This window comes from Lutra lutra, chromosome 14 (genome assembly GCF_902655055.1).
Source record: "Lutra lutra chromosome 14, mLutLut1.2, whole genome shotgun sequence".
In the NCBI taxonomy this organism is placed as follows: Eukaryota; Metazoa; Chordata; class Mammalia; order Carnivora; family Mustelidae; genus Lutra; species Lutra lutra.
In genome coordinates, this window is record NC_062291.1 from 51735849 (window position 1) to 51762671 (window position 26823).

Sequence of the window (26823 nt, forward strand, 5' to 3'; positions counted from 1 at the left end):
ACTGCATTTCTAACAGGATCCCAGGTGATGCTCATGCTGTTGGGCCTTGGACCACACAGTAGTAGGAGTTGAAGAACTGGGATGAGTCTGTGACCCCAGTGAGAACAGACACTGGGTAAGATCACATACTGTCCCTAACAGCACCTGCTCTAGCTAACTCAGAGGGCTACCTTCAAGAATCAAATGAGACGCCTCTGTAAAAATGTTTTTGGATACTGTAAAGAACTATACATATGGGGGGCACCTGGGTGGTTCAGTGGGTTAAGCTTCTGCCTTCGGCTCAGGTCATGATCTCAGGGTCCTGGGATTGAGTCCCGCATCCTGCTCTCTGCTCAGCGGGGAGCCTGCTTCCTCCACACCCCCAACTCTCTGCCTGCTTGTGATTTGTCTGTCAAATAAATAAAATCTTCAAAAAAAAAAAAAAGAACTATACATATGGGTTTTAATTACATGAGGAGTAAAATAATTTGGGTCTTCTTATCTCAAGTTGAAATGCACTAGTCCGCTAGTCAAAACACTATTTCCACACTGAAGACTCTAATTCATGGAGGGAATTCAGTGATTCCGGTTTATTAGTATTAGAGAAAAAATATGGATCCTAAATACAAGGCATGTTCAGGATACAACTGTAAAATGTCATCCATATGTGCTTCAGCTCAGTCTGTCAAAAATACTAAATAAAGAGCTAAATAGATAAATCTGGTAAAACAATAAAAAGCCATCCCAAGAGATTCCATAGTTACTCCTATAAGGCTATTCTATGGACCTGCCCCCAAACCAGTTACACTGCTCCCCTGTAATTGAGAAATAAGTCACCACATTGTATTTCAGAAATGAATAAAATACACATCTGTATGATACCTTACACTTCCCAAGGTGCTTTTGAGGACACTGGCTCCATAAATCATTGGAAGTAGCAGAAAAGGTTATCTTACTAAACTGAGAATAATTTGCATATAAAATAGTTGATTCTGAATTACAAATTTCACTCAGGGCTCTTTTCTCTTCCCCAAGGAGACCTAGAAGACCTGAGAGAGATGAATTTCAAACACATTCTGTGAATGAGAAATAGGACAAAACCTCAAAGATGGCTTCTTCCTCCCTGCGCCCAATGATAAAGAGGCCACAGACCAGCGCTCAAGGGTCAAGCCAGACCCAAGTGGAGAATGACATTGTCTACCAAACCTCACCCTGCCTCAATGCCATGAATCGGTCCCTGGATTCATAATAGGAGGCAAGCTAATAAATGTTCTTGAATGGTCCACCTTAGACTTAGAATTTCACATATCCACAACTATCTTCCCTCCTCCTGATAATTTTTCCACTATTCTTAAATTTTCTAGATTGTTTCCTTAGAGATTTCTGGCTTAAGAAAGGCCAAGTCTTAAGGGCTCCCACCTTGAGAAAAGTATCATAAAGCCACCAGAAGATCCTTTCCTGTTCCCTAAATCTCAAGTCAACTAAATACGATTATTGTTACATCCTGTTTGTTAGAGGATAGGTCTTTTTTGAAAAGTAACTGAAAGAGTCACTTCTAGCTTCTAATTAAAGTTAGTCTTAGACCAAACAAAACTCTCAAGGAAACGTATCTATTATAATGAAAAGCTAGGTGGATAAAAAGGATGATTTTTTTCCCTATACATTCTCCATTGTTAGAATACTTTGCATTTTAAAGAATACTCTTGTTGAAGTTAGGAAGTGTAGTTGTGGATGAAAATATTAGATTTAGTACATAAAGTATTTTTGGTGGGTTCTTCAAAACAAAACTCACAGAAATAGAGACAGGGGATAGCCAAGTCTTCCCCCTGAGGATCATCTTCTTCAATGGTGGGATTCCTCATTGTCTTATCACTTTCTTAGGCCATTTGTAGTTAGACTAAGTTTTTCTTTTGTGTCCATTTTGGTGTATCGTTAATTTAGAAGGCTCATTTTTGCCAGTCACAGTTTATTTGTGACAGTGATCCCAAAATGTTAAAAGAAGCAAAGAGGAAACAAGGAAGGAAGGAAGGAAGGGAGAGAGAGAGAGAGACAGAAAGAAAGAGAAAGAGAGGGAGGAAAGAAGGAAGGAAGGAAGGAAGAAAGAGAAAGAAAAGGAAACAAGAAATGTAGCTTTGTTCAGTTTAAAGTCTTCTACATAGGGGTCTAACTTAATGCTTGTCTCGCGGTTTATAGCTCTTTCTTATACATTCAAAATTGGATGATGACTAGTTGACATTACCTGCGGATTTAAGTATATTTACTACAAAGGAAAAGGATATAGTCATTAAATATAACAATTATGGGGCACCTGGGTGGCTCAGTTGGTTAAGCAACTGCCTTCGGCTCAGGTCATGATCCTGGAGTCCCAGGATCAAGTCCCACATCAGGCCCTCTGCTCATCAGGGAGCTGGCTTCTCCCTCTGCCCCTCGCCCCTTTCATGCTCTCTCTCTCTCTCAAATAAATAAAATCTTTAAAAATAAAAATAAATAAATAAATAAATAAATATAACAATTACGAACTATTCAGGGTCTGCTGAATATCTTTTAGTTAGCTCTAATTACTTAGGTTTTTAAAACACATGTCTGCAAAGGTGTATTATATTAAAAACAGTGATTTTATATAATAACAATGACAGGACTTTATAATATATATTATATATATATGAATTATATTATATATGTAATATATAATATAAATAAATAAAATAAAACCTGGTTGTAATCTTGTAATATTAAGCAATCTGACAAAATAAAGCAGTGCTTTATTATTATTATATATTATATATTATTATATAATATATAATTATTATATATTAATTATTATTATATATTAATTATTATTATATATTATATTATTATATATATTATATATTATTATATATTATATATAAAACATGCACTGCTTTATTTTGTCAGATTGCTTAATATTACAAGATTATAACCAGGTTTTATTTTTCTATTCTGGAAAGAGAGGGAAGAGCTTGGATTTAGCACACCTAAGCGTTTTAGCACTTACTGTTTCCTCTGCCTAAAACACCCTTCCTGGGATACTGGTCTGCTTTGTTTCATTACTTCTGGTTCCTGCTCCAATGTCACCTCATCTCACTAAAACTCTCCCAACCCTCCCTATCCTCCATGCCTTGCTCCATCCTCCTTCCATAACATATATCAGGTATACAGATATGAGATACAGTGGTATATTCTGTACTTTCATATTCATTTGCTTAATTACTGACCATCTCCCCACACTAGAATATAAGCTCCTGGAGGGCAAGGGGCTTTGTTCGGTTCATAACAGTACTCGGCGCATGGAAGGAGCACATGAACACTTATTGGGTGAATGAACAGAGGCCTAGGAAAGAGGATGAGAAGACCTATCAACCCTCCCACACTTTGGAAGGATAAGGGCACATCACTTAGCGAACGGACCTACAGGCTACGGGAAGAGATCCGTTCTGTCTTCACTTTGGCTGAGACTGAGCGTGGAAACAGAAGGCAGCCCTTTTCCTTTCTTTCACGGATGTGTGCCCCTAGTTGGCCAGGCCGTTGGGCAAATCCTCCGGACTTGCTCCCGGCTCCAGTCTATCCACTAGGCTCCAGCAGCCTGCCTGAAGAAGCAGAGGCTTCCTTATCTTGGTTATTATAAAATATGATCTTTCTCAGCTCAGAACCTTGAGAAACACACTTGCTCACAGCCAACATCCATTGAGTAACATTTTCCCAGAACGTCCGTTACCCTGAGGAGGAATGGAGGCATTGAGGATTGTTGCATAAATGCCCCGGGTTACCTGGGTTCTTCAGGCTCCCTAGTGGAGATGTCCAGATAGGGTGATCTAGAGAGTTCTCAGCACTAGGGCTAGGTCAGTGTACTCTTCTGAGTCAGAATTGAGCTGACACCCCCGCTCTTACGAGGAGGCACTACTAGAGTCCCTTAATCCCTCCTTAGCTTTAGTTTCTTTATCCATGTAGCACAAGAATGCTGTACTTCCTGGTCTCCAAAGGTGACCTTGTGTTCTGATGTCCTAGAACTCCTCCCTCTTCTCTCTGCTTTACTGCCGCCTTTTTGCAGATGGTAATACCACGGGCCCCAGAAGGGATCTGCCTCACCCAAGTCATCTGGCTAGTAAAACGCAGAGGTAACACTACAATTCAGGTTCAATGCTCTTCCAACTATGAACTCAAATTTAATTTTCATGCCCCTGGATCTCAGCCTTTTCAGTTTCAAAACTCTTTGGTCATTGGGCCCCTTTGGTGGGAAAAAGATGCCACGGACCACTCCGGTGAGAGGCAGCATCAAATTCCACAGATAGGCAGGCAAAGGGGACCCAGAAGAAAAAGCCAAAACCTGCTTATCATCGGTCTCACCCAGGACACTGTGCTAGGACTCCACTGCCAGCTCTCCTGGAAACTACTTAGTTTGCTTCATTAACTTCTTCATTAATGATAGACTTTACAGTAAGACTGGATTACACTAGTTCCATGACAGAATGCATCAACCGGCACACCAGGCTTTGAAAAAATGTATTTTACCACTTATCTCACTAGATTTTCAACTTTCTGGCAAGACTCACCCCCAAATCTTCCAACCCTTTCTTCTCTAGCACTCAGACACTTTTGTTGGACCTAGTTAACCTTTTCTCTTTATTTTCTGTATCTTTTATTTCACTTTTTTCTGATATTTATTCTCTGTGAGTTGAGGCTGGACAGTAGAGAGATTATCTAGACTGTAGAGATGGGGAAACTGAAACACACAGCTGTTAAATGACTAAATAAAGAGAAACAGGAGCTATCTTACTCATCCATGTCCTCCACGTAGCCAGATCTGTGAAATGTACACAAGCAGTGCAGAGCTGGTACGGCTGGCCATGCAGAAGACAGCATTATTCTAAACACCTAAAACCATACTCCTAAAACCTTCCTCACTAATAAAGGAAGCCACCTATGAATAATAACCAAATGTTTCCTTTTTGTTTCGAATAAAACTTCTGAAGGACAGTCACAAAACAAAAAAGACACTTAGAGCCAACAACAGGTAGGCAGCAGTCATCATTTTTCATAGGATTTATAGGAAGCCTCTCTGGAAGGGCCTACAGAACCAGAATGATGACTACGCTTTTTACGGCAGTGTAGTAAAAATCAGCGGAAAACTCTCAAATACTCCGGAAAGGGACTGATACCATCTTATCTTTAGCATATCACGCAGCAGTAACTGTAACAAAAATGATGACGATAGCTAATATTCAGGAGCATTTACTAAGTGCCAAGTACATATTTCCTCATTTAATCCTGCATGGAACTCCCCTATGAGGTACGAACTATCCAGACACGGGAGGGAACTGAGGCACAGAGAGGTGACGTGAACCAGTCCGGAGCCCCAAGGCTCCAGTCTAGCTCTTCCACACGAGAAGCCGTGATTATGGACACGGGAGAGGCTTCCTTCCTTTCTCTGAGAGGCGGTTTTGTTGTTTAAGGAGCACAGAGCTGCCCTACCATTCTGAAGTCCTTTTCGAACTTGAACGCCCCGCCTCCTGTGGCGCAGAGAGTGGTGTGAAGGCTGGAGAAGTTCTTCTCGCTGCCCATCTGGATGAACCTGTGCATTGCACAGCTGGGGAAGCGGATGAAATGCAGGTTCCCTTTGCGCCCACACATGGTCAGATTTTTCAGTTCTAGGTGGACGTCTCGGATCCCCGTCTTCCCGTAAGCCGTGTTAGAGGTCAGATACTTCCGGATGCTCTTCAGGTTCTCCACCTCCTCCTGTTCCTCTTCGGCTGTAATGTCCTTTGGCTCAAAGTAGACCAATTTAACCAGTGTTCCACCGATATCCATGCCGAACCAGGGGAATGCTAGAGGACAGAAGGAGAGTACTGTTGAATTCTATGCATTTAACAAGATGCTCAATTTCTGAATATCCGATCACGAAATGCAGTGGTGTCACATCTGGTATGTGCATTGAACATCCAATGCCCCTACCATCAACTCTATGTGCCTAAAAGAAGAAACAGGCAAGGAGGGAGACATTCTCCATTTACATGGCGCCCATGATTGTGCCCATTCTCTGTTCAGAGTCTGCCTCTGAGCCTGAGACAAAAAACAGGACTAGGCCCCTAGGCCCGTCTCAATTCCCAGGGCTTCTCAGGGCTCGAGTGTCTTCCCAAGCTGAGTACAATTCCAATTCTTAAAGATCTAGATCTGCATACACCATGGTTCCCAAATGCTAACGATTTTATCAGTATCTCGGCCAAAGAAACAGCGATCTGTTCCAACACCGAGGGAAAAACTGGCTGTGCTAGGTGTACCACGGGGTGTGCTGGTCTCTAACCCACTTGGTGCACTCTTAGGGCACTTTTCAATGACAACTGTTACAGCATTCAATTTTTGCCTCCACAAGCTCATTCTGCAAGACATGAGTCCACTACTTTAACCTAAAGAAGAAGCAGGAAGGAGGAAGTGAGTGGGTTACGAGAGATGATGACCCTATGGCGGCATAACTCTAAAGAGAACAGCTTCTGTCATAGCTCATTTCTTCCTTCATGAAGCAGAGACACTCTCTTCGCCTCAAAATGGCCTGCTAAGGAGTCCTCCACTCAGCTGTGGGCTAGAAATCACCTTTAGCATCCCGATTCTCATCTCCTCTACCACTTGTTCTGATTTAATTCAGGGCTGCAACCTGGATATAAGTATTTTCTGAAAGTTCCCTCGTGGTTCCATTCTGCAGGCTTGGGAACTATTAAACCAGAAGAACCGTGGCCTCTGACAGGCAAGACCAGCAATAAGCACGGCGACCGACCAAGTCTGCAACACGAGGGTATTCCCTTGGGGACGATGGTGTGTGCATGTGTGTTTGCGTGTGTGTGCGTGCGTGTACATTACATGTATATATATACAAATATATATAGCAAATCTGCTCGAGATGCTTATCTATAACAGAATTAATTTCCATCATAATAATTTTTTTTGTTATTAAAAGAACAGGCTGAGCTCCCTGAACCCCGACTTCATTTAGAGGCGACCTAGAAAGTTAATACTGTGCTGTCAGATGCTCTGTGATGAACACAGAGCAAACCCAAATGAGACTGCAAAATCCGGAGTCTCCCTTTTCATTTCCCTCAGCAGACACTGTGGACTAAATGTGAAACTGGAATATTAAAGCTGAATTTAAAGATATAGGGAGCTCAAATGACTTCTTTCAGGAGTTTATTTTATTCAGCCCTGGAAAACATCCGTCCGAGCCCTAGTCAAGTTGTGTATTGTCCAACACAGAGAATATGGCCAGGAACACGAGGGAGACTTCCAGCAGTTCTTTTTTCTTAGCTCTCTTCATCAGTCAGTTGGGGAGGGTGGGGGGAGAGGTACATAGTAAGAAGCCATCTCTGTACATGCAGTGTTTCTCTCCAGTGCTTCCCTGCGGTCATCTGAGCTGTAATCCAAGCCAGCAGCTCCACCCTTGGAAGCAGTAACTCTTAACAAGTATAGCAAACTAAAACCCCAAACTCCCCAAAAGATTAAGAGCAGCAGATTCTATGGACAAGACCAAGGTCGCCAATGTCCTACTGTAATTGCGGAATTTTTCGAAGCAAATCCCACAGTGCAGGTTGGGAAGCTTGCTTGTCCTAGCAGGACATAATAGAAAACTGGAAGCAGTTCACACCTACCAGTCAGTTCAACTCACAGATGACATTTCTTGGTCCCTTCTCTAAAACTCACGGTCAGCATGGCCCACAGTGTAGCTAGAAGGTCAAACCTCAAATCAGGATTCACAACTGCTTCCAATAAATAGCAGTCAGTAACCAGCTCACTGTCACTCCCTCCACCTCTCTGGGTCTCAAGTCCCTTACTGTGAAAGAAATGAATTGCAGCAGCATGGTCTCCAGTTCTCTCTCTACGCTAAACTTCCTATGGATTCTTTCAGAAATATATATATATGATTTATATATGTATATGTATATAAATCACAACCACTCCCAATCATGTAGGCTGGCCAGAACCCCAGTGTTAAGCTCCACTGAGATACTTTATTGGCATGTCAACAGGTGCCTGGGCTATGCAATTAGTGTTGCAGGTATAATCCATTCTTACCATACTAAGAAAGACACCTACTACTGGACAGGATGAGGGAAGTTTCTGGAATATTGTTAGGCTAATCATTTGGAAGAACTCTAGCAGCACCTATTAAAATCAAAAGTACACATACATTTTTAACCCAGCTAATCCCTCTCCTGGACCATACTTAAAAAAGCACTAGTGGGGCACCTGGGTGGCTCAGTGGGTTAAAGCCTCTGTCTTTGGCTCAGGTCATGGTCTCAGGGTCCTGGGATTGAGCCCCACGTCGTCGGGCTCTCTGCTCAGCGGGGAGCCTGCTTCCCCCGCCCCCTGCCTGATGCTTTGCCTGCTTGTGATCTCTGTCAAGCAAATAGATGAAATCTTAAAAAAAAAAAAAATAATAATAAATAAAATTATTTTTTAAAAAAAGCACTAGTATTTGAGGATAAGTATAAGAATGTTCATTGCATATGACCCAGCAATTGCACTACTGGTATTTATCCAAAGGATACAAACACAGTGATTCAAATGACCACATGCACCCCAATGTTTATAGCAGCAATTTCATGACAGCCAAAGTATGGAATGAGCCCAGATGTCCACCGACGGATGAATGGAACTACAGGGTATTAAGGTAAGCAAAATCAGTCAGTCAGAGAAAGACAAATACCAGGATCTCACTCATACGTGGAACTTAAGAAACGAAACAGATGAATGTAGGGGAAGGGAAGGAAAAATAAAATAAGACAAAAACAGAGAGGGAGGCAAACCACAAGAGACTCTTAATTCTAGGAAACAAACTGAGGGCTGCTGGAAGGGTGGTGGGTGGGGGGATGGGATAACTGGATGACGGGCATTAAGGTGTGCACTTGATGTAATGAGCACTGGGTGTTATAGGCAACTGATGGATCACTAAATTCTACCCCTGGAACTAATAATACACCATATGTTAACTAAACTGATTTTAAATAAAAAAAGGGTGGGGGGAGAATGTTCATTGCAGTACCCTTTACAGTGGCCAAATTTAAAAAAGAACAAAACAGGGGCACCTGTGCTTGCTTCGGCAGCACATATACCAAAACAGGCGCACCTGGCTGGCTTAGTCAGAAGAGCATGTGACTCTTGATTCATGAGTTCCAGCCCTACACTGGGGGTAGAGATTACTTACGTGAATAAAAACTTCAAAAAGAAAAAAAAACATAAAAACAAAAACCTGAAAACAAAGTGCATGCCCTGTAACAGGAAAACTGTTCAACAAAGTTTATTATTTCCAAACCACGGAATATTGGGCAGCTGTTGAAAAGAATGAATGAGATCTAGACCAGCTGTCAGCTATCCCTAAGCTTCTGTTAAGAAGTAAAAGATGCCCAGAAGTACAAATCATTTATTTACCCTGTGTGGTTTGGGGGGAGGCGGAGGACGGCTGGAAGGCAAGAAAATAGGTGGAAGGGAGACCCCTATATTTAAGATGATATGAGCCTGCTGAAAGATAGAGAAGGCTATCCCTCCAGGCTGTTAATATCTTTAGCAGGGGGGCAGGATGGGCAGGCTGTATGGGTGGAGGCTAGAGATTGGGGAGGGGGAGGGGGAGGGATGAAGAAAATTCTACACTCAGATCATTCAGCACCAGCAGAAGTAAAAAAAAGAAGAAGAAAGAAGAAAAGTTCAGTGACAATGGAAAACAGGAGACATCCCAGCACAGAATCGACAGAACAAGCTGTGTGAAACCCAGGAAATAATCTAATTCTGTAGTCAAAACCCAGTCTTCACTCAGCCACAGCTGTCACCAGCCCTTGGAAATGAAGAGTCCCTTCATGGCTTTCTATTTGGTTGGCTATTGGTAAGTACAAGCAACTGCAAAGAGGTCTCACTTTTAAAAACGTGACAGGGGACACCTAAACATTTCATAAGTTATTTAGAATCCTGCTGTCTTTCCTGCTTCCCCTACTGCTCATTTCAAAACAGTGGGAAAATGTGTAGAGTTCTGAAAATTCAGTTATATTAGCAGTTTTGCTTAAGGTAAAAGGGAATAAAGATCAGAACACTGCATTAGTTTAAAGTGCAATAGAAACGGCTTTCACTTACCTGTGTTCACTTCTTAACTTCATGAAAAAAAAATGCTCTTGTATTCCTATTTCAATGCTTTTATAGAAACTGTCAGATTTCTGAATGCACAGTTTTATTCATCTCCCTGATATTAAGGGCTACCTAAATCTTATACTTCCCAACCATAAGCCCTGGATGGAGATAAAAGACAAGGGGAAGGAAGAACATCCCAGTGCAGCTATCATCCATGACTCATGTGTTCTTTAATCCAGAATATCCAAATGCTTTGATAAATTCAGCTGAACCACTGATAAGAGTCTGTTCTGTGTTTGCCGGGAGTGATGCTGGTTCTGGATACAGAATGTCTGCATTCACCCTCTACTCCTTCCACCAGATGTCATTTTTTAAGAATTTCTAGAATATTCATCAAAGATGTTCAGCAGAAGACACAGCTTAAAGGGTACAAGAAGACTTTCACAACTGATTTACTCATTCTAGATGGTTCCTACCATAGTGTGTTGTGCATAAACGAGAAGCCAACATTCATCAAACAAGGTGCTACAGATAAGCAGTGGACTTCAGGTCCACCTTCCCTCAGCATATTATAAAGAATCATCACAATAGTAAAGAATAAAGGAACTATTTCTCAAAGAAATTCTTGCATGGGTGCACCGGGAAACATACACAAAGATGTTCACTGCAGCAATTTTTAGCAATGAAAAGCTGATAACACTGTAGACATCCATCAATATGTAAATGAAATGTAATATACTTATATGATGGAATACTATATAGCTATGAGAAGCAACTAGATTAGTATGAGTCAAGACAGAGCCCAAAAACAATGCTGAAGGAACACTGCTTTAATGGTGAACCCATGACATATAGATTGTCACTCCCAGGCCAACGTTTAACTAGAGGCATGAGACCCTCCAGCGCTTTCCCACAGTGACAGGAAGCATTCCACATATTGGCTGATCTGTCAGCTTAGGTCCTGGAGTGAAGACAGAGCGGGTCTTCAATGCACCTACAGCATGAGCACGAAATGAACCTTTGTTCTTTAAACCACCAGACTTGGGTATCGCCTGTTACTGCAATGGACCCTGACCTGACTGCTACTTGAAATGGAGTGACTTCAACAGCAACAAAAAAGTTCAGCCAGCAGGGAGGGAGGAAATGGATTTTGGAGGCTGGCAAAACATTTGATAAAACCACCATGTATGAAAACTTGAAAGGCAGATAATATACCTGAAGAATTAGTAGATATTGTGGAAGAGATTGAAAGTCAAATGTTAATAGCCTATGTTGGCTACTATCAGCTGCATTTTATTTTTTAAAATTTTAATTTATTTATTTTTGTAAAAGTAGGCTCCACACTTGCCTTGGGGCTTGAACTCACAATCCTGAGATCAAGGGCTGCGTGAGCTACTGACCGAGTCATCCAGGCACCCCTGTTGGCTGCATTTTTAAAAGGTGCGTCCAGAAACAAGCTGAGGGTTGCTGGAGGGGACGAAGGTCTGGGGGAGTGGGGTAACTAGGTGATGGGCATTAAGGAGGGCGTGTGATGTAATGAGCACTGGGTGTTACATACAACTGATGAATCACTGAACTCTACCTCTGAAATTAACAATACACGCTATGTTAATTCATTAAATTTAAGTTAAAAAAATAAAAAAGGAATTTACCATTAAAAAAAAAGTGCACCCAGAAAGTACTGGCTGGTTTACAAACCAAAAGAGGGAATAGGGTCCGTCAAGTTAGAGTTGGAGGGTTGGAAAAAGCAGCTGCTTCTCTTCCCCAACAGATAAGCAATGAAACCCAGAAATGAGAAAGGCTCTGCGTAAGAGAGGACAATTAGCACTTAGCTGTGGGGTGAGGTTCAAAGGAAGAGAATAGGCTCTCACACTCAACACTGTGAGAGGGTTACAACATCTCCAAGCAAAGATGAAGTTAAGATCATGGGTTCTTGGGGCACCTGGGTGGCTCAGTGGGTTAAAGCCTCTGCCTTCCGCCCCGGTCATGATCCCAGTGTCCTGGGATCCAGCCCCGCATCGGGCTCTCTGCTCAGCGGGGAGCCTACTTCCTCCTCTCTCTCTGCCTGCCTCTCTGCCTGCTTGTGATCTCTGTCAAATAAATAAATAAAATCTTAAAAAAAAAAAAAAAAGATCATGGGTTCTTAGTTAATTCTTTCAATTAGAATACCTCAGGGGAAAAGAGACCAGAGGTGTGGCTTCCCACCAAAGGCTGACAGGTTCAAAGTACCATCAATTAAATCAATAAAGAAATGCTGGAAGCAAAACTACAAAGGCATCCAGGGAACGTAAGTATGCCAAGGACTGAGGGCTTGGCATATGGAAATAAATTAGAGTTAAATAGATAGGAAACTTACTTCCTTTTGAAAAGAGTTTAATGCCAGAGAACGCCTGAGCCCCCAAACCTCTAAAGTCAGCTGAGAAAGCGGCTCAGCTCCCACAAAGGGCATATTCTTCAGTCTTGCCTTAGTTGTGATCCAGGAAGTTATTGGAAAAAGCCGAGGCTTGAAGAGACCAATGGATTGGGGAGCTGCTTTCCGAGAAAACAATCAAGACCCAAAGGGATATCCTCTACCTACAAGTCAGGGAGCCCAGATGGATTTCAGAACTGCTTCAGCATTTCTGCTACAGAGGACAGATATCCAGAGTTGAGGTCAAAACCACTTTGTATCACCCCCCCCAATTTGGATCCCCCTGCCCATCATCTGGATGCCATGACTGGGGGAGGCTTCGGGAGTGTCTACTTTGGGACGGGAATGCCTGTATTTCGCCTGCAAGGCAATTATCTGGTAATCCAAAGAGTAAATTGTGGTGGTCATAGTACTGCTGCCCAAATATTTCTGCTTCTCTTCCCGCCAGGCCCATGGGGTCAGACTGCAGCTCCTGGCCATTTTTATAATTGAGCTGGGCAACGTGCCTACTCTAGTGAGTTGTGCTTGGGTGTGTGTCTGTTACTTGCAGGCAAGAGCACTCACGGCTGTGGTGAGACCCTTCAGAACGCCTTCCCTACGACCAGGACCAGTCAAGCCCGAGATAATGACTGTTGCCTCATCTGGGTCAGAGTGAGGATGAGCCAGAATGGAGCCCCCAGCCACCCCCGTGATGGGCTTATAGTGTGAATGAGAAAGAAATCCTTATTGTTCTAAGGAACTGAGACTTGAGGGTTGTCACACATGATTCGTTTATCCTCACTAATATGTCCTCCATCAAAATATGGCTATTGGGCACCTGGGTGGGGCTCACTCATTAAGCGTCTGCCTTTTGCTCAGGTCCTGATCCCAGGGTCCTGGGACTGAGTCCCGCCTGGGGCTCCCTGCTCAACGGGAACCCTGTTTCTCTCTCCCTCTGCCCCTCCCCTTCCCCCTACTCATGCTCGTCCTCTCTTTCTCTCTCAAAAATCTTTTTTTTTTTTTTTTAGATTTTTTTATTTGACAGAGAGAGACACAGTGAGAAAGGGAACACAAGCAGGGGGAGTGGGAGACAGAGAAGCAGGCTTCCCGCTGAGCAGGGAGCCCGATGTGGGGCTCGATCCCAGGACCCTGGGGTCATGACCTGAGCTGAAGGCAGACACTTAATGACTGAGCCACCCAGGAGCCCCAAATAAGTAAAATCTTAAAAAACAAAAAAATCCGGCTTATTTCCCTGGAACCCTCCCTCTCCTGCAGAACCAGATCCAGGGACTGTCAGTTTCAATGATAAACATGTGGTTGCTGAGCGTTAATAAAAAGGTATGTAGAAAAAAAAGGTATGTAGGTCTCGTTGCATTTATTTCTGTCTAAAAATTTCTCCATGGGGCGCCTAGGTGGCTCAGCGGGTTAAGCCTCTGCCTTCGGCTCAGGTCATGACCTCAGGGTCCTGGGATCAAGCCCCACATCGGGCTCTCTGTTCAGCGGGGAGCCTACTTCCCCCTCTCTCTCTGCCTGCCTCTCTTCCTACTTGTGATCTCTCTCTCTCTCTGTCAAATGAATAAATAAAATCTTTTAAAAAAATAAAAATAAAAATAAAAAAATAAAAATTTCTCCAAACACAAACAGGATTGGCAATCTGGTAGTAATTTAAAACCTGTATTCCAAATCTGTATTCCAAATACTGTGGCAAAGATATTTAGAAGTTTTATTGGTAGTCGGTGGCTTTAAAACAAAGCCTGTTTCTTAAAGACCTTTTTGGAACACTGGAATAGTCTCTGAGAGGCACCCATGTTTCCCGCAGTAAATTTCAAGGGTTATACAGTGAACTCCAAATAGCATCAATGAGCAAAGACCAAACAAACAAACAAACAAAAAACCCCAACAAGCACAACGCAGAAAGTTTCCTACCAGTCAAAGGAACAATTTCAAGGGCCAAGGGAGCCTGACCTTCTCTTGAACAACAGGCCAGGATTTAAGGTGTTCCCGGTGAGGCAAAGTTCACTAATCCACCAATATTTCTTTCTGTGTGGAAGGTTAGCACCTCTGGGCACAGGTCTGACTCAGCAACCAGTCGCTGTCTTGCATAGTTTAATACATTTCTCTAGGTTCCACCAAGTTGGAATTTGGTGAACTAATTGTGAATAGGGAACGGTGTGACTGAATTTCTTTCCCCACTACTTGAGAATAGATTTTTAAAAACATTTTATTTATTTATTTGAGAGACTGTGCAAGTGAAAGGGTTGGGGCACATGAGAAGAGGGAAAAGCAGACTCTGTTTGGCATGGAGCCAAACTTAGGGCTCAATCTCAGGACCCTGAGCCGATATCAAGAATCAGACACTTGATGGACTGAGCCACCCAGAAGCCCTACAAATAGATCTGTTGAGCTAACTAACGGGTAGAAAAGGTATTTGAGGTTTGGATAAGCAACGGGGGGAAATAGGACTTTAAAAGCACTGATATTTGGGGGGCCGTGGGTGGCTCAGTTGGTTAAGTCTGCGTTCAGCTCTGGTCATGATCCTGGGGTCCTGGGATCAAGTCCCAAGTTGGGCTCTTCACTGAGCAGGGAGCCTGCTTCTTCCTCTACCCTTCCTCCTGCTCGTGCGTGCTCTCTCTCTCTCTCTCTCAAATAAATAAATAAAATCTTAAAAACAAAAACAAAATAAAGCACTGATATTTTTATGCTACATGAATACTAATTATGTTCAAGTTGCCTAAGGACCTCTACATGTTAAAAAAAAAAAAAAACTTAGTTAACTTAGATTTGAGGGTGTTAACAGAACTGAATTTCTTAAAAAATTAGTTCTCTGAGGCCAAGCTTTCTCTTCACCATGTCTAAATTTAGCTGGTAGTATAATGTAGTCTTTGCTAATATATTCACAGAAACATTTAACTTTAGGAGGTGAAAGGGACCTTAGGTCGAGTCCAACATTCTGTTTGCAGATAAGAAAATTATGGCTCAGAAAGATCAAGGATTATCCAAGGTCAGTCCCAGCAGTTTGGACCCATTTTCAGTTTCATGAGCCAGTAAGCTCCCCATTTTGCAAGACTTGTCTGAGTTGAGCAGCTTGTCACCTGCAGTGACAGCACGCAGACAGACAGGATGGTTGTGGACAAGCTCCTTCCTTGAGCCACTGACTAACCCGTAAGTTGGAAGTGGGCTCACCGATCACCAAGGTTGTGTCTACTTCTCACATCCCATCATCCTCAACACACACACACACACACACACACATACACAGAGTCCTCCAAAACCATAGTTTTAACTGTGTAAAACATAAGAGCTAAAAACCTAACAGCTATTTAAGGACTTTGAAGAAAGTGGTAAATGTAAAATTTAATAAAAGGGTTTCGATAACACTGTAGAAGGAACCCATAATTATCGCACACAGAGCAATCGGCTAAACATGAAATATTCTGTGCAAAGAAACTTGAGTCATGCTCTCTTTCAAATGAATGCACACCAGGTTCCCTTCGTTTGAATTTTAGTCACATGGCAATCCCCAGTTGTCAAAGGGAAAAACACTTAAGCACTTACATAGCACTGGTGGGAATGGAAACATGGGCTTTTTGGAAATACCTATTAAAAAAGCTCCAGATTCTGCCTATATTCTTTAATATATCAGTTCCACTGTACCCTAAAGAAATAATAATTATGCATGTATTCAAAATTTTATCTTAAGTCACTGAACTTTCACTACTGAGAGAAAATTAATTATTGTCTAAACATAAAGAATGGGTTAAATAAACTAAATAAACAATTACCCATTAACACAAAGGAACAAAAGACCACCATTAAAATAATTTTGTGGGATGGCATTTAATGATGTGAAAAGAATGTTCATTATATGTTGTCAGGTGAAAAGGGAAGGTGATGCAGTGATACAGTGTACAAGATTACAATTTTGTATAAAAATCAAATAGCAATTTGTGCACAGACAACAAGACTAGAAACTTCAGGTGGAAATGTTAACAGCTGTTATCTCTGGGTCATGGATTAGGGTAATTTTTTTCTCCTTCTGGCTTTTCTGATGATGCTTTTCAATTGCTTATAATAACTTAGTAATACATTTAATTTAATCTTAATAATCAAAGTCATTTTATTTATTTACTTATGGATAAAGGTTTTATTTCTTTATTTGAGAGAGAGAGCACGAGCAGGGGGCAGGGGGAGAAGGGTTGGGGGAAAGGGCAAGAAGCAGACTCTCCACTGAGCAGGGAGCTAGACACAGGGCTCAATCCCAGGACCCTGAGATCATGACCTGAGCTGGTCAGACACCTAACTGACTGGGCCACCCAGATGCCCAACAATCAAGAGTTATTTTAGAATTCTGAATCAAAAACTTCACTATAACGATGCAAAAGAAAAAAATTATTTTCCTTTTGTTTCAGGGAGCTGATAGCAGATCTGTGGTCCTGCCCCCAGGAACCCATGTGCCTACATTCCCCAGCCTCACAGCCCTTTCCCTGCTCAGGACATACCCTCCCTGGATCAAGCCTCTTATTGAAATCCACTAGGCACAAGCTATCAGTGACCAGGAACACCAGGCCCCCAAGAACAAAGCTGTTTCATCAGTTAGACCCTTGACAGGTGGAAATTTAGGGTAGGAGGAGTCCTGATTTACCCGCCTGCATTACCGTCAGGGCAAAACCTATAGGTTAAACCTGGCCACTGTAAACGCACTTGATGGCAGAGATATGTTTGCTGGAAACGATCACCATGGGAAAGGCAACATATCCCTGTGTGACAATAACCCTCCTGCCACTGGCATAGCCTCCAATTCCCATCAACTTTAGCTGATTAAAAAAAAAAAAATCCTGATCATATTCTCATATACGAGAGTGAAAAAGAGAATAGCGAGGATTCCTCTCAGAACGTGTGAGGCCAGCAGAAGCTTCATCCCATCAGCCACCAGAAGTAAGGCCCAGATTTCACCAACTCTGCTCTGCTACACACAACACACTCAGTGCCTAGGACCTGCCTCCTTTTTGGGCACTCATGAAAATATTATTTCTTTAAAAATCCAGAAGAAAACATACAAATTTTCAAGGCAAAAAAAAATGTTGTAATATGTCATATTAACACAATTGTCTTTATACCAAGAGTTAAAGACTGTTAACTTTGAATTTCATATGGAGGAAGGAGCACATGAAGACCAACTTCTTCTTGGGGAGGGGGTTGCGGGGGTCCACGGAAGTTAGCCTCAGTTTACATTCTGTACCACATCCAGTCACAGGTTAGAACTGACAAGATGCCAGACCAGAGTCTGCTTTGCATCTGCAATTTGAACTGGGGAACTGGTTTGTTTACAATTTTATTTCCTTAAAGCAACTTCAATTCTAGTATTTAGTGCAACTAAATTTAAAGTCAAAATTTTAATGACATTTATTTTTTAAAAAGGACAGGCTATATTCAGCCACATGCTTTCTCAACTTTGCCTTATTATTAAAAACTGCCAAAGGCACGTGTTAAAAATATGGACTACCAGGCCACAGCCTGGAGACTGGGATGCAGCAGGACTGGAGAAAATCCTTCGCGGTGGGGTGGGGTGGGGTTTGTAATTCTCACCGGTCAAGTTCAAAACCACTGTTCTAGCTGAACCGAAATGAATGCTGTAAGAAGCCAGACCACAACTGAAAAGTGAGAGATCAGAATTTGAACAGGCTACTCTTGCTTTTAACTGGGAGGGAGCTCTGAAGCCGGTGTGGTGCCTAGCACCAATCTGGCAGACGCTCCCATTCCCCAAAGGGACCTGAACATATCTAATTGCTCTTTAATGAAATTACTATTGGGCAATTTATACCATGAGGCCCGCAGGTGATTTTTAAATTTTAAATACAGCTTTTGAATTTCCAGGTATCATCCACCCACGACTAAACCCATTGTCATGGGTTTAGAAACGTTTCACATGTGATTAAGTGTTGTCAGTGTGCTCCTCTCTCCCAGTGACTCCCAGGTTAAAGGTGACCATGCCTTCCTCCATAAAGAAGGCAGCTCACGACACAATACTGGTGCATTCAGGGCAGACAGGCAGATGTTCTTTGATTTGCAACACATGGGGCCGACCTTGACACAGACGACCACATGAAATCTGAACAACAAACAGAAACACCAAAATAAAAGCTGTGTTACTTTTTTTTAGGTTAAGATTTGAGAGAAAGAGAGAGAAAGAGGGAAAAAAGAGCACCATTCTGGTGCCCATAAATGTATTCTTAGCTTGAACCTGGGCCAGGAGGAAGCAGGGGCAAGATGAAGCTACAGATGAGGGAATCCAAAATGCCAAACCCATGAGGTGAAAGAAATTTTTCCTTGAGCGTCCTTCTCAAGAACCTGAGCAACTCAGTGAGGTGCGGTTTCTTTCCCAAGGGCCTGGAGCCTCTCCCTGCCACCCCTACAACAGAAAATCAGAACAGGAGGAGGGATGTCGCTCTAGTGACTACAGAGCTCATTCTGTTTCTATCATCCCCACAGACAAGCCCTGTATTTCTATCCTAGGTCCTGAGGAGGAGACATGATAGGCAATGAAACAGGAAATGAAAACTGTATCCCAGCGCTCAGTAACACTGTCAAGCCAAGGAAAGGGGTGGGGAGGAGGGGGACAGTTACAGACAGTTAAGGACATTGACCCTATTTCTCACCAAGAAGTTGTCAGTCCTGCCCCCCAGAGAGGCAATAGAAGGTGAGTATCAACCTTCCATGAGGTCCTCGGCTTTCATAACGCCACTTTTGTCATCAGAAATACAGTCCCTTGGACTAAAAAGAAAATCCCGCAGGCATGTGCTGAGGGACAAGAGTACAGTGGGCCTGTGTGATTATCTCCAGTGTGATCACTGCAGCACCCAGAACGAAAGAGCGCATCCACCCAGGAATGGTTCTTCCTGCTACCTAACACCCTGCGCTGAAGCTCAAGATGGCAATCTCATTACCTGCTTAAACAAATCCCACTTTAAACCACCAAGAGGTTTAGCTTTCTGTCTTGATAAGCCACCAGAGCATATGTACTTACTCCAGGGATGCTACCTACAATTTAATACGAGGGAGTGGTTACCTGGAGGCTTCCAGGAGAACCGCAGTGCTGGGTGGCCCCACTGGGTGGAACAGGTCTACCAGTAATGGGCTTTGCTCATGCACTTAGCTTGACTGTGAAAGTCTGGCGTATCTTTGAAGTCGAGCTGAGTGAGGACTGAGGAAGACGTGCCAACTGTTCACATGGCATTGCAAGCTGAACGAAAGAGATCACAAGCCCTTCTTCAAATAATCTGGGAGCAACTACGCGCTGATGGAGCCACTGATTCATGAATGTGTATTTATGACAGTGAGAGGTACTGCGGCACAGAGTCAGGATATGGCCATGAACCCACCCCCTCAGCACTTACATTCGGGTCTGCAAGGACTGACTGTTGATCAAGAACAATCAGGAAAGAGTGAAAACTCTGCTATGAGTGAAATCCACACTGTCCTAGGACCAGACACCATTTAAAACAATCCTTTAGTATTTATGAATGGCAGCTCCAAGCAGGGCTCCCTCTTAGGCACAATAATCATCAAAAAGATAAGCTTGAGACTACCTCGCCATTCAAGAATCTTATCATTAAACTTGAGATGATACTCAAACCTACAGAAATGTTTAAAACCACAGGATGTGAATGTTGGAAGGACATCAGAGCTCTTTGAGGGACATGCACATTAAAATCACAATGAGATACCACTTCGAACCCACTGGAGCAGCTATAATTTAAAAAATGGAAAATACCAAGTGTTGGTGAGGATTTGGAGAAATGAGCCCTCACACACTGTTGGTGGGAATATAAAATAGTACAGTCACTTTGGAAAACAGCCTGACAGTTCTGCAGGAGGTTAAACGTAAGCTAGTATATGATTTAGCAAGTCCGCTCTCAGGTACACCCAAGAGAGATGGAAAGATGTCCACAGAAAAAGTTGCATGTGAATGTTCATAGCAGCATTACTCATAATAGCCAGAAAGTGGAAACAACCCAAATGTCCCCAGCTGATGAAAGGATCAATAACCTATGTTATCTCCATGCAGTGAAGTACTATTAGGCAATAAAAAGGAATGAAGTACTAATATGCATTGAGACATAGACGAAGGTTGAAAACGCCATGCTAAGTGAAAGGAACCAATCACAAGAGACCACCTAGTATATTACTCCAATATGTGACATCTGTAAGAGGCAGAAAAATTAGTGGCTGTCTGGCCTTGGGAGTTGTGGGGGCAAAAAGGAGTGACTGCCAATAAGTTTTCCAGGATGGGGAGCGATGGAGTATCCTAAAATTGACTGTGGTAATGGTTGCACTCTGTGAATACGCTACAAAACACCTAATTGTGCACTTTAAATGGGTGAATTGCATGTGAATTATATCTTTTTTTGTTTTTTAAAGATTTTATTTATTTGTCAGGGAGAGAGGGAGAGAGCACAGGCAGAGAGAGTGGAATGCAGAGGGAGAGGGAGAAGCAGGCTTCCTACTGAGCAAGGAGCCGGATGCGAGACTCGATCCCAGGACCTTGGGATCATGAACTGAGCCTAAGGCACACGCCTAACTAACCGAGCCACCCAGGCATCCCTGAATTATATCTTAATAAAGCAGATCTTATGCATAAATGAAACTCTGGCCTAATCCCTTCATTTCACAGATAACTTTTAAAACATAAATGCCAAACTGGGGTGCCTGGGTGATTCAGTCAGTTAAACACCTGCCTTTGGCTCAGGTCATGATCCTGGGGTCCTGAGATCAAGCCCCGTATCCAGCTCCCTGATCGAAGAGAAGTCTGCTCCCCCCGCCCTCTCTGCTCCTCCCTCCCTGCTTGTACATGTGCTCTTTCTCTCCCTCGCTGTCTCAAATAAATATATAAATAAATAAAATCTTTAAAAAAAAATAAAATAAATGCCAAATTATAATTACTTCTGAAGAAAATCTAAAATGCACGACCAACTTTCCCATAGTTTTAAAGAAAATAAATAGTAAAAAATTTTAGCTCTTCCTGATGACAGATGGACATATGAAAATCAATTTTTGTGTCCACTATAGACTGATGCCCTCAGGAACCACAAGAACCTGTGCTTCCCAGGCTGCTATGACCTGAGGATTCTTTGTCTCTATTATAGCTTTCTCTGTCTTGCTTTTGGGCTAATGTTGTTAATTTCTTGCTGCTATCAATGTTACTGCAGTGTTTCTATCCCAAACACACTGTATATGAATGCGGAGAAACCAGAAAATCAAGTCTGTTAAAAAGTGTGCCTTTGGTAAGAGTAAATAGACTCAGAACACAGGAAGTACTCTGAATGCAAAATGCAAAAGCATCTCCAATTTTATCTACTTTCCAACACTGATTTGGGTGGCTGGCTCATTAAGTGTTTGCTTCCTTCCAGGTTCTCAGCCGCCTTCTGGCTTATCACTGGCATGTTTCCAGAAGTGACAATCACTGTCATTAGTAATAAATGTATTCTTTTACTCTAACAATTTTTATCAAAGGCACAGCTAAATGTAATATGTAGTTGGAAAAAGAGGTTTCAACTCTAAAACTATAAATATGAGTATTGAAAATCTTTTTCTGGTGCCATTTAGTTTGGGGACAGAGTGCCCTTCTTCATCATTAAGGTGAGATTTTTCAAACAACTTAGCACTGGAAATTTATTACATCTGAACACTAGACCTCACATATGAAAGAGATAAAAGCAACATCTTTATATTGGTTAACTTTACAAAACACATAACATATTTAATGTAAAGTTCATCTATGAGAACAACGCTGTTTTGATGAATGTGAAGGCTGGACAGTTATCACTTATAGATGATAGCGATACTCTCATAAACTTCAGCATCCAATTTATTTTTGTTCTGTGTTGGGACTACACAATATGGAGAAAAGTTTGACTCACAGAGAGTAGGTGCAAATCCTCACTGTTTTTTGAACAGCTTTCCTGGCAATCCGGGGATTTCTGTTATCAAAACTGATTCAGTAACTGGGAAAGATCTCCTGAAAATGTTTCACAAATAGCTGAACACTGAAAAAAACTAACAACTCCTCGGCTTGCGTGTAACAAACACAAAAATCAGATGAAAGCATCTAAACCTTATAGTAAGTGCAAGAACTCTAAACTGGACAGGTTATTCATTTACTTGTTGTATAACTGACCTATGCCAGAGTGAGAGCATTTGCCAAGCAAAAACTAAATCTTGCCTAAGATTTGAGTGTGGTATACTTTACTAAAGCGGTATTTTAGCCTGTGCAATTTTATGTGGACATATGCACACAGGCCAAATTTTTTTTGTTTTGTTTGTTTGTTTGTTTTTAAAGATTTTATTTATTTATTTGACAGAGAGAGAGATCCCAAGTAGGCAGAGAGGCAGGCAGAGAGAGAGGGGGAAGCAGGCTCCCTGCTGAGAAGAGAGCCTGATGCGGGGCTCAATCCCAGGACTCTGGGATCATGACCTGAGCTGAAGGCAGCGGCTTAACCCACTGAGCCACCCAGGCGCCCCAGGCCAAATTTTTTAAAAGATTTCAGAACCACCAACTGGCCAATCAATGGTCTGTTTGTAAGAATTCAGGAGAAGCTAATTCCAAGGTCTACAAATAAATGGGTTAACCCAGCAGCAACTCTGTACCAATTAACATTAAGGGCTTTCTACACGGCAGGTTCTGTGCTGGGAGCTTTATGTACAATATCTGATTTAATTCTCATAACCCAATGTGGTAGGCCTTCTTATTACGCCCACTTTACAGATGACAGAACTGAGGATGAGGAGTGAAGGAACTCACCCAAACATTAGTTAGGTGGTTTCTGACATGCTTTTTAATGACAGCTTTTAAATAGACAAAAATATTTTTAAAGCAGAATTTTGAATGAAATATTTGGACCCTTTTCAAAAAGTTCCACCCTGTACATAGCAAATATCCTCTGCTGAGCAACAAGAGAGCAACCATTTATACACCAGTACTTATACAACCTAGTATAAAAACAGGTATAGTAATGCCCCTAAATTATTAGAAAATATCATATGATCCTCAGTATTCTGTCAAAGAAGACACAAATGTAGAGAATGCATCTGAAGCATGTTTTTCTTTTTTTATTTTTAAAATGGTATGTCAGCTTTTTTTCTTAAAGATTTATTTATTTGGGGCGCCTGGGTGGCTCAGTGGGTTAAGCCGCTGCCTTCGGCTCAGGTCATGATCCCAGGTCCTGGGTTCGAGCCCCGGGTGGGGCTTTCTGCTCAGCAGGGAGCCTGCTTCCTCCTCTCTCTCTGCCTGCCTCTCTGCCTACTTGTGATTTCTCTCTGTTAAATAAATAAATAAAATCTTAAAAAAAAAAAGATTTATTTATTTGACAGAGAGAGAGATCACAAGTAGACAGAGAGACAGACACTGGGCAGCCGGTGGGAAGCAGTCTCCTGCTGAGCAGAGAGCCCGATGTGGAACTCCATCCTAGGACCCTGGGATCATGACCTGAGCTTGAAGGCAGAGGCTTAACCCACTGAGCCACCAAGGCGCCCAAAGCACGTTTTTCATAAAAACTGAAAACTTCCTGAGACTCACAAGAGTAAGCCAGTCCTGGCATTACACAGATAAGAGCTCACTGATGTTTAACTGGTTTGATCCCCAGGAATGCTTGACAAGCAAGAGTGATACTAAATAGAATCAGGATCTTTTTCTTTGTTTTTTGTTGTTTTTGTTTTGTTTTTTTTTTGTGGTAAAGATCCTCTGGAATGGCAAACCACACGAATTTCAGCAATACCCCTCCTGGGAACCTCTTGTAAAGCCCAGGTTCAACCTTGAAGGCAGCATTTCCAGACCTCCAGCCTGAGCCCAGTCCTACTTCCTGAGTCTTCAGGATGAGTGCTAGCTCACCTGCTCTCACCCTAGTGGCTGCAGAGGAAAGAAGGCTGGAATTCTTTTAATGCTGTTCCCAAACTCTCAATCTCAAGACGAAAACTGCATAGGAGATACGAGTCACTTCTAAGCCAGTGAGCCTGCGGTGATTCCCCAAGCACCTTTTGGGCACAGGATTATTGCATTACAAGAATGAAGTTTGAAGTCTCAGACCATGAAGAAATCGTTAAAAATTAATCATACACTAACGATAAAGGGACTGGCAAAACAAACAACAATCTCCTCCCACCCCCACAAACTGAATCCTTCCAGGACACACAATGTCAAATTTTGATCTACCTATCAACAAACAGGATGTAACTATTTTATCCATAGTTAGATAACTAAATGTATTCCTCTAACTGTGCATCATAAAATGTTATAGTTCAACTGAAAATAACACATTGTTAACTTTTTACAGCAATTAACAGATTAGGGTTATGTTTTTAAAAAGAGTTCTTACCTTTTAGAAATACATATGAAAGCATTTCCCACTGAAATGATGTATCTGACATTCATTGTAAGTCATTCAGTTTCAAAGGGGAGGTTTGGATGTAACAGATATGATAGGACATCAATGGACAGAGAGGCCAAATGATGATTAGCACTTCTTGGATATACACTTTGGTTTTGTATAACGTTTGAAATTTTCCTAGGTAAAAAGATTTCTTTAAATTCCCAACACTCTCCAAACATTCCTACAAAACAGTGAGAGGACAGTGGAACATTAGTCACCTTTGGAGTAAAATTCAAATGGGAACGAACTGGAGAAGTCCCTTTTTTGGCCGCACAGATGCTGTTGGTGGAAACAAACATGTCAAGCTCCTTTCCCTCTTGGCGGGGACAAATTTCAACCTGTCTGCCCTAACCAGAAACATGGAACAAAGATACTCCGGCAACTCCACCCTGCCCTTTCACCAACAGTAAATTAACTTTAAATCACCCTAGAAAGGTGCAAGGCTCATTGGGGCAGACGTAGCACCTATTTAAAGAAATGTTGGTGTTTCCCAATCCATGTATGATGAATATATAGCTCAAGACAATTCAAGTCATTTGAAATAAAAAGAAGAGTGAATCATAAAATGAGTATAAAGAAGCCCAAAGTTGTGATTTCCCTGTGATTAACACTTTGGTGCAGGTATGGTTATTTATCTGTATACATAAAGTCATATATACTATTTTCTTCTCCTTTCCTTAGTTCTCCTGCTGTACTGCTAGTACAGTAACACCTGCTTATTCTACCTACTGCATTATCCAGCATGGAACCCAACTGTATTTGGGGAAGGAATTTAAGAGGGAGAAAGGGAGACAGATAACAATGTGATTCTAAATTCTACCCTTACACCATAGTGGGCCCTCAAATGTTCGTAGAATACTTGCTTGAGAATGAAGCTCCTTTGTCTAACTCCTCCTCTTCTGGCTTTGTCCCACTTAGTAGAGGACATGTTGACCTTTTCCTCCCCTTCTGACTCAAATGCTTTAATAATTCAACTTGTATTACTGATGGTCTCTGGGACTTTACTCTGCATGACCCAAGACCTGTTTTCTAGTCAGAGGTGTACTGGTAAATGTTTAGCAACTGGCTCTCTAAAAATAAAGCCTTGATTTTCACTGTTCACCAATTTCCACCGTGTAAACACACCCACCGTAGCCAATTTCAAGCTACCGACACAAGGACATTGAATGCAGAGTTAGGAAGTAATGGGTGCAGCCAGCTCTCGGAGCCTGTAGGAGCAGCACAGCACGTCATGGGGACTCATCCTGGCTGGCCTCGGATAATCCCAGTTTATGCCTGTGGTCCTGGTATAATTATTCATGATACCACTCACCACTTTTTAAAAGTGTTGATGATATGGGCATCTGGGTGACTCAGTTGGCTAAGTGTCTACCTTTGGCTAAGGTCATGATCTCAGGGTCCAGGGATTGAGCCCTACATCGGGATCCCTGGTCGGAGGGGAGTTTGCTTCTCCCTCTCCCAATGCTCCTCCCCTGACGCATGCTCTCTCTCTCACTCTCTCTCTCAAATAAATCTTTGGTGGGGGGGAAGTGCTGATGATCTATTATGCAGTCACCCAAAGAATAAATCACATTTGGACCACTTCCTCATAGTAAAAACCTTCCATAAAAGTTAAGAAGGTATGGTATCTCCTTGACCAAACCGATATTACCTTCCTTCCCTTAAATACACAGCATGTCTTTAGATGTTTTTCATCAAACACAGGTAGTTGTTAAAGTCTGAACAGTAGGGGCACCTGGGTGGCTCAGTGGGTTAAAGCTTCTGCCTTTGGCTCCGGTCATGATCCCAGGGTCCTGGGATTGAGCTCCGCATCGGGCTCCTCTGCTCAGCAGGGAGCCTGCTTCCCTTCCTCTCCCTCTGCCTGCCTCTCTGCCTACTTGTGATCTCTGTCTTTCAAATACATAAATAAAATAA

The 26823-nt window shown here is 42.2% G+C and overlaps 1 protein-coding gene across 9 annotated transcripts in view; it reads right to left on the minus strand.

The window, feature by feature from the left end:
• Positions 1–26823, minus strand: part of PANK1 (pantothenate kinase 1) — a 109782-nt gene that overhangs the window by 18769 nt on the left and 64190 nt on the right. For all 9 annotated transcript variants that reach the window (XM_047702159.1, XM_047702161.1, XM_047702160.1 and 6 more), the window contains one exon: positions 5470–5822. In XM_047702159.1, coding sequence (XP_047558115.1) covers positions 5470–5805 — 336 coding nt within the window. In that variant the 5' untranslated portion in view covers positions 5806–5822. The remainder of the gene's footprint in view (positions 1–5469; positions 5823–26823) is intronic.